Source organism: Hyperolius riggenbachi, chromosome 10 (genome assembly GCF_040937935.1).
Source record: "Hyperolius riggenbachi isolate aHypRig1 chromosome 10, aHypRig1.pri, whole genome shotgun sequence".
Classification (NCBI taxonomy): domain Eukaryota; kingdom Metazoa; phylum Chordata; class Amphibia; order Anura; family Hyperoliidae; genus Hyperolius; species Hyperolius riggenbachi.
Genome location: NC_090655.1, coordinates 110,262,351 through 110,274,461, shown reverse-complemented (window position 1 = coordinate 110,274,461; position 12,111 = coordinate 110,262,351). Strand labels below are relative to the sequence as shown.

General features: G+C 37.0%; 1 protein-coding gene across 7 annotated transcripts in view; it reads right to left on the bottom strand.

The window, feature by feature from the left end:
* Positions 1–9,259: 9,259 nt before the first annotated feature.
* The window catches only part of SH3PXD2A (SH3 and PX domains 2A), a 455,860-nt gene continuing 453,008 nt past the window's right edge, over positions 9,260–12,111 (bottom strand). For all 7 annotated transcript variants that reach the window (XM_068257340.1, XM_068257342.1, XM_068257341.1 and 4 more), the window contains one exon: positions 9,260–11,653. In XM_068257340.1, the coding sequence (XP_068113441.1) occupies positions 9,740–11,653 (1,914 nt within the window). In that variant the 3' untranslated portion in view covers positions 9,260–9,739. The remainder of the gene's footprint in view (positions 11,654–12,111) is intronic.

Sequence of the window (12,111 nt, the reverse complement as noted above, 5' to 3'; positions counted from 1 at the left end):
TACTGCTGAACAAATTATACAAAAAAATTACTTTACAAAATGTAAAGGCTATTAAAATGTAAAGGCTATTAATATAACAGCCGCAATATTAAAAACAAAAAAACTACATACCCTACCCTACATATTAAAAAAAGGGAAAGTATTGATGTGAGTAGCAAATAAAAAATATGTTTTCTAACCAACATACATAAAGAGAGAACAGCTGCCTGCCATTGGCAAAAACAATGGGGTGCTCAAGACAATTGTCAGTATTAAATGATTTCCAGAGACAGGTATGCGGAATACCTTTTCTAAATGGTTTCAATCTAATGCCTTTTTGTAAAAACGCAGCATCCTAGTATAAGGATACACAAGGGTTCATGCAATGTGGAACTCTGACTAATGCAACAGTCATGACATCATTCAAATTAGTATGTTTTTGGATGAGTGTCACTATTTTGGGGGTGATATGGTATTCTTTTGCATATGACAACATTCCAAAGAACTATTTTGGCAAAAAATTCCCTTGTTAATGGCTAGAATTTTTATATGACCATATCCATGCACTGCAATCAGAAGAGTTGTCCATAGAATAAAAAATGGTGATGCCAAGGATCCACGATGCTGCTTTACCAATCTAAAATGCTGCCCAAAAAACAAAATAATCTGTCACAGCATCCAGTTGAACATTTGTGATCACCACTAGCTCTTCATGTTTGAATTCTGACTAATAGGCTCTGCCGGAACTGAGTTAATTATAGCCCACAGGAAGTTAATTTGATTGGCTCAATTTCAAGCAGCATATGATTCACATTAAGTCTGCATGCAAACTAGAATTGTTTGAATCTCATTGACCATCTCTAATGTACACAGAACACAATTTAAAAGCATAACGGCCTGAGAAGCCATTAAAACCTGTCCTTGGAAAACTATAACCATCTGACACATTGGCTTGGGCACAAAAAAAAGTTACGGTAAAAAAAAAAAAATAGACTAAAAAAAAAATAAAAACTCACTAAAAATCCAAGTGGTAGCAGCAAAAATCCAGTTGATAAATTTACGGTTTTATTTATTAGGTTTAGTTGAAAAGCTATCCGATTTGTACTCCTTAAAATTTATATCCCTGAACTGAGGTGACAAGTGGAATTGTTACCATTGTTCATCACCTACTGTAGCTTCACAAGCTGCTTTAACTTAGTGAGGTTTTTAGTGCAGCTATATTCAGTTATAAGACAATACAGTACCTACTGTGCTGGGAGATAGCCCTGCATCATGATCTCCTTTAAACACAAGAAGCTAAATACAATGCAGTCAGTCTCTCCATGGACTTTCAGCACCTGAACCCACCTGGTTAAAACACTGGTCTGGCTCATAGTTTACCTGAGTGCATGGTTTTAATATTACTATCACACTGTGCTCACCACTCCTAGAGGTTATTACATTAAGTAGTAATAGTGCCATGCAAACATGGCACTCTCACTGCCTAATTAATATCCTCTAAGAAAAACATTGTCCTGGATGAGGAGCCTGTATTCCTAAACAATTAAATATTGCACTTTTCCTTATCGGAGACTCTTTTCTGTTTTCAAGGAGAACAAAAAAATGATAGTAAAGATTACAAAACAATAACATGTTAAACACAGGGCATAGCAGTGCTAATAAGGCTACCTACGGGTTACTATGCTCTTTCTGCTACTAGATACATATGTGGCAACTGCACGCCCTGTAAATTCCCTTGTGTGTCATTCATATATAGCAAAGCCATAGCCTAAATTTATCTCATTTTTATAAAGCATCAGATATATAAAACATATACTTTACTAGAAACAAATAATATGCAGCTGTTAAACCAGAACATGATTTAATATGTTATAAATGCCTTCGTCAACAGAACAGATAGTGAGGGGGAAAAGAGAGAGGATACTATTGGGCAACTGAACTTTATCAAATGTAAGGTACCTGGAGCAAACGGATACCATATTGGCCCGCAAAACTTCAGTCTGTACACGCGAATACATGCAAGACAACAAGGTCCCTATGCAATTCCCTTTTCTCCTGATTTTATAGACAAAATAAAAAATGATTTCCTAGGAGAAAACGCAGGGGGGGGGGGGGGGGGGGGGGGCTCCTGGCGGAGATTAATGAGTTGACTAAAGGCCCAAATATTTAAATATTTTAATCTAAGGAAATCCATGATAAAATCATCCATTCAGTACAGCAGTCCTGGCCAATGTAAGGAATGGGCCACATCATTTTGCAATGTAAGTACTACTCTGAACAGGCCATTCTAGCACAGCACTTCTCCCAACCAAGAATTACTTGATACAATTACTTACTGGAACAGTAACCTCTTTCTTATGCAATTTAGTGTTAAATAAAAAGGGGAAAGGGGGGGTGGGGTAAAATATATATATCATCGTGTCAATACGATAGAACGCTGTAAACATGACATTTACAGTATAAGTTCACCTTTGCAATGTTCCTAGACAGCATGTGCTGCTGATATAATTTATTACAACATGTGCCTAGTCCCCAAAGGGCTGCATGCATTCACAATTTTTCAATACGTATATGTGTTTTGTTTTTGTATCTGTCAGATTTGTTATTAGGTTGTCAATTAGCTGCCCAATCTAGTCAGCATTATACTCATGTTGCTGTGATATAGGCAGCGCTGCTCTATGAATGGCTGGCAGCTACAAGCAGAGTAGGATGGTTTTACTAATTGTACGCACTACATTTGTACACATATCACCAGGGTTGATTAGTAAAATTAGAAAGCAGAGAGGATAAATCACAGGCAAAGTAATCACGAAAACAGTAAAGTAAGGTCATTAAAATGAGCTTGTCAGGGGATACACTGTTTAAAAATGAGGTGCCTGCATTATTTGTCGTATCTGAAAGGTTCTACTTTAAAGACTTTTGGTAGAGGCCTTGACTTGTGATTGAGCCTTCTTGCTCTTCCTTGCTGCACTAAAACCAAGAGAACCGTTAACATCCGATGTGGAACAGCAGGAAAGGAGGTATTCAAGATCCAATAAATCAGGTGTGCACCCTACATATAGTAAATCCCTGGGTGCTTAGAAATGTACGGTATAATAACCATATTTGCAGGAGCCTTGTGGAATCTGCATAGGAACAGCACAGCTGCAAGTTGAAATGCATAGTGAATGTGTCATGCAGAAAATATTGCAAAAGTGAACTTATGTTGTAACAAAATAAACAATAAAAATCTTAATCAGGCATTTTATAACACTCAATAACAATTCAGAAGTGCTCATTATTAAATAAGTCGCCGTATACAGCAAAAGCAAAAATTCACATTTCTCTTTCTTTTTAAAGCTCCTTTGGATTCAGAAAATAAATGTAAATAAATGTAATTTCAGTTATCTTACTTTGGTTATCTTGATGTAAACATGGGATACATTAAATCAATACTCGTTAACGAGAATGGATATTTCCCTTCAAAATTAGCCACTGTAGGCTCAATAAGGTTGTCCTTTAAGATAAGCGCTAATTATGATGCAAACATCTTCAGTTACATTTAGGAGAGGGAAAAAAAAGCTTGTGAAGTAGGGATGAGCGTTCACAATGTACGAGTTTGCTCTCACAGCAACTTGGCCCTAATCTTGCTTAGTGAGAGTCTCACAAAATCCTCAGTCAAGTTTGCCATTGTGAAATGTGGGGAGAAACATGATGGTGTTTACTCTGCAATGTATGCATGGAGCTCTGTTCGGGTTAGCATTTGGTGGGATTCATGTCGTTGTTCTAAAAACTAGCCATCACACGTATATATGGTTATGACTTCATGTCATAAACATACACATGCAACACAATGACATGAAGGCCACCAAAACCACCTAATCTACACAACCTTTGTGAAATACACTGCAGGGTAAAAATTGCCATTTATATAATGAAACTTTAGGGCACACTGCTCACACTACTCAAGGATTGATTGTAAGTTTGAAGAAAATTTTGCAAACATGCCAGTGACAATTTTGCTCATCTTTACTCTGAAGGAGATTTTGAGATGTGGCACAATCAAAGAGGACTTGTGAACTTTTTGCTAATAAATCCCAATTCTGTGCAAATTTATTAAACTAACCCCTGTCCCCTTACCATCAAGGCCCTATCCAGATGTGCTAGTAAGATTTACTTTCACAGGTCAAGAGAACAGATTTCTATGCACATATGATTATACTTGTCCTTGCTTGCTTCCACTTTTGAAATGAATAGGACCTCATATTGAGAGTTTCACTTCGTTGGGTTCCAATAGCTAAGGCAAGTGGTGGACCGAAACCAATGACATTTATCAAGAACTAATTATATGTTTTGGGTTGATTATCTGAAGAGTACCTTCCACGTACCCTTTTAAGAATGCCTTTGGTGTCTACAAAAAGGGGTGAATAAAGCCAATTATAATACTTGCCTTTCTTGGCTTGACCTCAATGTCAGATAGAAAATTGCATCTGTACTGTACATGCATTTACAATTAAAACAGAACAACTAGTATATTTTAGTGCACAGAGCCCATGGAGTTTGCAATATGTATCTTATAATTTCAAATATACTTCAAAAATATATTTTTTGGACTAGAACTTAGAACTAAAGTGAAGAAACAGCAACCTAACCACAGGTTTGAATATATTTGTTTTCTAGTATAAAATACCAAGCTACTCACCAGTCCCACATTTAAGGCTGAAAGTACAGTAACCCTTCAAACTGTAGATATACTTATAAATAGACTAATAAGAATCTTATTATTCTATTCATCACATGTAAGAGAACTAGAGAGACGGGCTATTCTTTCATAGCCAAGTAGGACTTCCAGTCTCTGGGGCCAAATGAAAAGAATAAACTACTGTTCCTTCTGGTCACTACTGGCTGATGCTTATAGAGTTCCTCATGCTGAATAAGGGTGGGCGTGGCAAACAAATGAGCAAAGCTCTTGGTCAGCGTTCCACTGTCAATGCATCAGGGATGGGGGTGGGTCGGAGGCAGCTATATACACACACTAGATTCTCTGCAGGGGTGCCACGACTGGCTGCCTCAGCCAAGAACTGTCTAGTGTGTGCACAAGGGGACATTTGCAAGGTCTCAGAGTTTTTTTTTTTTAACACTGCCAAAGAGTAATGACAAAAATTAAATAATTATAAATAACCATCTTGTAAGATACAATGTATATTGATGTATGCACTGTATAGACTGCACTTTTTTTTTATAACGCACTTCTGTGTAAATTGCTTTTAATCTGCAATTGCTTGGTTAAAGTGCATTGATTTCAAATAATGAACAACTTCGTTATCATTATTGATAAAAATAAAATCACAGTTAAAATATTAACAACTAAAATGACTATTATTAGTACTGCAGTCAAGCAGATAATCTATGTATTATTCTATGTAATACTGTCCAGCAGAACTATATAGAGCTTCTAAAATAAAACATTAAAATTCAATAAACAAAAGAGTTCTGATAAGCCTCACATTACTTAAAACCAGCAATTAGGCAGTTATTTGGTAAAAATGTTATTGCTGAATTTCCCTTAAATGAATTAATCAAATTAATCAATTATCCTTTTTTTTTAAAGCATCACATCCCTCATATTATTCCTAAATACTGTGCCAACATTTTATATTCAGTGTAGGTAAAAAAATTTCCATATTCCAAATTTACAATTTTGCCACTTTACCAAAGTTTAGTTTAACACTGGGCCTAATGGTTTAATTAAGCAACTTGCTAGTAACCAAACTGCACACAATGCAGTGATACAACCCACAATGTAGCTATACAACCCTCAGTTCTTGAATGTTATAAAGTATACCCAGGGCATGCAATATGAAGACTGCCATATTGATTTTGTAGTAATGACAGGATTTAAGATGTATCAAAATTACGTAGGATATCTCCAATTTAGGATGATATATGGTCACTACACAGTCCCTCTCAAAAAATCTGTTAAAATGGTTGCAGTAAAGTAACTCAGCTGCAATCAAAATACTTATCTATCACATCCACATTTATACCACGACTTAAATATACAGACTGCGAATAGTCATCATATGTGCAAAACGTCACTCGGAGCAATGTTTTCATGAAGAGAGCCCTCATCAGATGTGCTGGACCCGACAATCCTATAAGGAGCTGTAAAACACTTTTGGTAAGTGGCCCACTGACTATTTTTGAGTATCCTGCATGTTGCAGAGACCCGTCTTTATTTGTGTCAGCAAACATTGGTCACCTAAAGCTCATTACTTATTTGAATATGCAGCAACAAATGACGCTTGGTCAGTGCTTAAAAGGTAAAAGAAGACGAAGAGCTACCCAGAGGTGACTTTCTTTTGCCTGCACACGTGAGGGTTAAAACTGTCCGCTATCCATCCATCTATACAGGACATGGACTTTTGTAAAAGTGGGCTTAAGCATATCCAGTCAGCTATCTTATTTGAAAAGTTTTTCTTTCTGGAGATAGGTGTATTTTTAATGAGCTGAGGGCTGCACAACCATAACCTGGCATAATAACTAGAGCAAGAATTTTTTCTATGCAGAATGTGTTTGAGGAAGGCACAGTGATGCAATGCATGGTGATATAGGAATATTACTCGGTCTTTCCTGAACAAAAGTTGCCTATCTGTTCTTAAGCTGTTGGTTACCACAACTCCTCAATACGTTGTAAGCCATTTATCAATCAATCCCGCTAAGGAGACTACTGTACACAAATATATGCTACTATAGAATAAGAACTATTTCTGATGTCATCTATATGTTTTTTTCTTCAAGTGCACACTTTAAATAATAACAGAAATCCTTGTCATCTCTACATACTGTATAGTGTCAGAGAGGTATAGTGAGCAACCTTGGCTGAAATGAACTTCTTTGCCTTTTCCACAGTGTGCATCACAAAACCGAAACACCAAATAAAGCTTGCTAACCAGGAGTGTCTGGTTGCTGTGGAATGGTTTGCACAGTACAGGGGTATGACTTCATCTATGAATGTACCCCCTATTTACCTTCCACATATCTCCCAACAACAATAATCCTTGCATTGTTCAATTTTTTTTTTTTACCACACTGTCATGTGTTCCTGATAACAATTAAAAATGCTTTCAAAATGATTATATAAAAAAACATTATATACAAATCATAATATCTGTAGAGTGTGAATCAATGGCTTGCTCTGTAAACAATAAGGATGAGGACAATTGCGGTTTTTCAATAGCAATTTGGCCATAAATTAAACATTTTTAATACAGTAGAATCCATTTATAGTAAACTTCAAGGGACCTGGCCAAGTAGATTACGTTATCAGAATTGGTCATACATTGTAAATTTATACAGGCAAATTTGGGTACTGAGTTTACTTTAGCCAGCCCAGAGGTTTACTATAATAAGATTCCACTGTAGTGTTGTAAAAAGGCGAAAGAGTGCATACAGTATTTCAATTGTAAAAATAATACTTAAAGGACCAATAAACCAATATGCCCCAAAAGGTTGACTATGAAATGGTTACTAATAACAATCACAAAAACATATACAAGATTCCAATATAATATATTTTTTGATGCTCATTCAACTTTGCTGTGCAGCCTGTTGCTCTATAGAAGGTGTCAACTACCCCAAAAAGGCAAAAAGATAACTGTCAATAGCTCTTATATATGGTATTAAAGTAACCCTGTTGTGAGAGAAATGAGGATTCCACTGCTGAGTTTATTTAACTTTACTTTCTGACTGTAATGCTGATTCTCTGTCTAAATAATGAACTACTTCTGAAAAATGTAGAAGGACTTTGGGTACCACTACGTCTGAAAAATGTGCTAAGGAAGGGCAACCAAGCTGGCTGAAATATTAGGTTTTTTAAGTGGTGGGTCAAAGGGCCCAAACAACTTCCCTTAAAGTTTTATAAATATAGCACTACATTCTGTTTTCAGAAAAGGCTTTTTTTTGCTTTCTATTGGACCACCTTACCCAAAATGTTAAAGTTCTCATTAACTTTTCCAGTTGCTTCACCTCATTTGTAATGCATAAATATATTATTTTCCTTAATATGCACCTAAGTGGTCCAAAGCCTATATGTAAATTAGCATTAATGAGCCCCATGCATATAAGGTTACATATGTGTGCTACAAGCCAATGGTTCTAGATCAGGTATGTCAAACCAGTCCTACGAGGGCCGAGATCCTCACACATTTTTGACACAGCTCAAATGATTTGATGGGTCTGAATCAGGAAAGGTGTGGTCCATCAGGAAGAACACATTCCTTTCTTTCTCAGTCCATCCTAAACACTGGCATGGATCTGGCCCTCCAGGCCTGGAGTTCGACACATGTGGTCTAGATGAACAAGAACACAGCAACTTGGATTTGTGAGGGGGGAGACAGAGTTTTTCTGGTTAAACTTGGTGGACGGATGTATTTTTTCAACCAAACTATGCAACAGCAGCCATGGAGTTAACTTTATGTATCTACTCAAAACTACCGATACTTTTTTATTTATGCTGGAAGTGATATGTAAATACTATCTCTTTTTAGAAAATAATGCTATATTTTGCAGCACTTTCACTGAAGGGATTTTGAATTCCTTTTAGCCATTACACCAACATTTTGTGTTTTTCCACATCTTGCTTGGTTGCCATGCCTTAACAATGTCCACAAATAGAAATGCAATTAAGAAAAGTCACAAATAATTTCTTAAACTATTTGAATATTGCTCTTATTGGCAATTTTTGGCAGGAGGCATCTAGGAGAACATGCTGCAGTGGAAACAAATACAGCAAACCAGTTGTGTAGGTTTACTTTAATATTAGCTCTAAAACTTTATAGGAAAGCCTTTTTTATGTAGATAAACATGCTAGGCATTCGTTATGGAATTTTGATTTAGAGGTCCTTTAAGTTGTACCATGAAGGGGGCTGAAACTACTCTTGGAGACACCAAGCTATGAATCAAATCAGTGGTCTGCATTACTTGTAAACTCACAAAAATAATTTTATGAAAATGTGCAGCCAACAAAACAGATATCTCTTGTGATTAAGCTTAACAGGTACCCTTCATGGAACAAGACTATTACCATGACATTGTTTCACATTCAACACTTATTGTGCATCTCATTTTCAAGTGGGTTGTATTCTAGGATTACTAATAAAGAAAATAAACTGAAGGCCAAGCCTCTAAATGTATTGTATGGGTCAAGTGTATGGAAAGTGAGCTTATGTCTTAAGCCACCTAGATAAATACACATTACAATAACAAAAAAATAGCCAATGAAAACGTGGCATACCAAGTCAAAGATTAAACAGAAACATTTAATTAATATGTCTTGTAATCCTTGTTAGTTACAAAAATTATTTTTAGACACTACCTAGTGTCATTCCTTTCCTGCTTGCCAAAGAGCACTTTATTCAACAGACATGGGCAAACAAGATATTTCGCAGGGAGTTTGCCATAAAGTTTCTTGGGTATCTGCGGTATTCGTAGCGTTTCAAATACAATATGAAGGCACACAAATGGAGGTTTTATTTCAAATGCTCAACCACTAAAAATTGTATGTGATACCCTGTGTTGTTTAACACTGAGACAAGGAGTGCTGATTATGGCTCTCCCTCTGCCTGTTTCATAAAAAAAAATATGCTTCTCCACCTTAATTACACTTCATGGAGACCAAATAGCTGGCTTTCAACATATACAAACTCTCAGTTCCATTTTTAAATTATGAAAATATCATAAGAATGTCTTCAGTATTAAATAATTTTCATGTGAAGGACCATCAGTTCTTTTTCTCTAAATAGTTTGAAGGCACCCATCCTTTAAATGGTTTTACACTGTCAAGAATATGACAATACCACCAGCCATTTGGGTTCTTCTCTAACACTTCCATGGAAACACCTTCTTGAAAACCAACAGTTTCATCATCTCCATCATAGTCGGCAATAGAGACATACATATCTTTAAGGTTATTGTGGATGAACTGAGACTTCTCAATGGGCTTTGGTCGCACAGTTGACACTGGGATTCCATTTCTTTGTGGAGATCTGACTGACGGTTCCGACTGTGATGTGTCAGGTTCTGTTTTATCTGCCTGCTTTAGTTTCGATTCACTGGCCTGACCACGAACGGTGCTGAAGGAGGAGTTTCTCCGTACTGACCTCAAATGATCAGTGGCTGAAAGTGATTCATTCCTGCGCAAGTGGCAAGAGATATTGTTTTCTTTAGGAGGTGGTGAAACAAACACCGACTGAGGTCTTACAGCTACTTGTTTCACACCATTTCTTAACTTTACAACATTGTGTCCTGGAGGTTTCGAGAATCCTCCTGGGGGCCTAGAGGGAACAGGGGGTGTTCTCTTGCTCTGATTAATAGTATTCAAAGCTTGTACTCGTTTTTCTATCTTTTCCAGACTGTTGGACTTGTTTTCATTTTTTTTACATTTTGCAGATTCTAAATCAGGCGGTGAGGTATCAAGTTGATTATTGTCAACTGATTCGAGAAAATGTGATGGTGCCCATCCTTCTGCATCTTTGTATCTTACATACCACCACCCACTGTCTTGTTTTTCCACGACTTCCACTTTTACCCCTGCAGGGAAGCTAACTTCAGACTCCAAGACTTTTTGATAGGTACTTGTTGCCATGTAGAATTTCTTTTCATGGCTTTCTTCAGGTTTATCTTTGTTACTTGAGCAAATGAAAGAGCTGGTAGGACCAGATGTAAAGTCTACTGAACTTCTCCTTGGTGGGCTTTCAATATTATCTGATGAACTTTTAGGTGGACTTTCAGATTCTTCACTCTTTGAACCTTTAAGTCCACCTCTCAGTTGTCCAGTTGGTCTTAGCTGCCTTCGCAAAGTGCTAATATCCATTTTCTCTTGGCTTTGGGACTCTGCTTTACTTAAGAATGGTTTTGGTCTAACAGATGGTTTGGCTTTGGTTGATGGGAATACTGCAGGTTTTTGCTCAGGCTCCTTTTTTGTTGCAACCTTTGGCACTGTACGTACAGCAGCATCTGAAACAGACCTGGGTTTTTTCTCTTCACTTGTGGAAAAAGAAACATTTTTACCTGTCTCTTGATGGACATTTTTCTCTGATTTATACTTAAGAAGTGGTGGTTTTGAAGTGGTTGCAGTAGGTGAGCATCTTTGTATTAAAATGGAGCTTCTTTGTGAATCAGAGTCTCCACTTGATTCTTTATTTGATGTGGAATCATCAAAAAAAGGACGGAAGCCTTCATTTTCATAAATAGTTTCTTCCTCATTAGCAACATCATCACAGGATTCTCCAACTTTAAATTTTGGCCGTTGAAGTGATGACACAGGGGAAGGCTTGGAAGGCTGAAACATACTTTCTACAATTTCATCCTCAGTATGACTTTGGTTAAGAGAGTCATTTCCATCAGATTCTATTTCAAAACCGAAAGCTGGGACATCATATTCTGGCTCTTCATATTGTTGTTTTAAAGGTGAATCCTTGGACTCCCCAGAGCAGCTAGTGCCAGTGGCTGTGGCGGGCTCTGGCTCTTTAGGTTTTGTTGGAGGGGCAGGTGGGGGGACTTTAGGTCTCGTCAAAGTGCTAGTCCTCCGGTTTAAATTTGGTTTCTTTCTTTTGTCAATGTATGAAGAAGGTGCCCATCCTTCTTTCTCACCGATCTGGACATACCACCACCCTCCTGAATTTTTATCAATTACCTAAAAAGAAAATAAATAAATAAAAATTAGAAATTCAGACGAAATCTAACAACTATATAAGAATTTATATCTTCTAACACTTGCAGAGACGATGAGTGATTTAGCAATTTTGTTTTGAAGGAAATATAGTACGAAGCGAGTAAGGTCATTTCAAACACTTTAAGTTTCAGAAAGATATGGGAATGGGACAAATACTTTAAGGGTTTGTTCCCACCTAGGGCATTTTGCGTTTTTTTTAAGCGCCAGTGATTTTCAAAATCACCCTAAAAGCACGTGTGCAATGATTCCCTATGAGAGTGTTCACATCTGAGTGATTTGTTTCCAATCCCCTCAGCAAAGCGCTGCCTGTACTATTTTTGGGGTGATTTCCCTATAATGGCAGGTATAGGGAAATCCCAAAAGCGCTAGGGAAAGCGCTTGGAATAGTGATTTCCCCAGCGCTTTTAAGAATAAATACA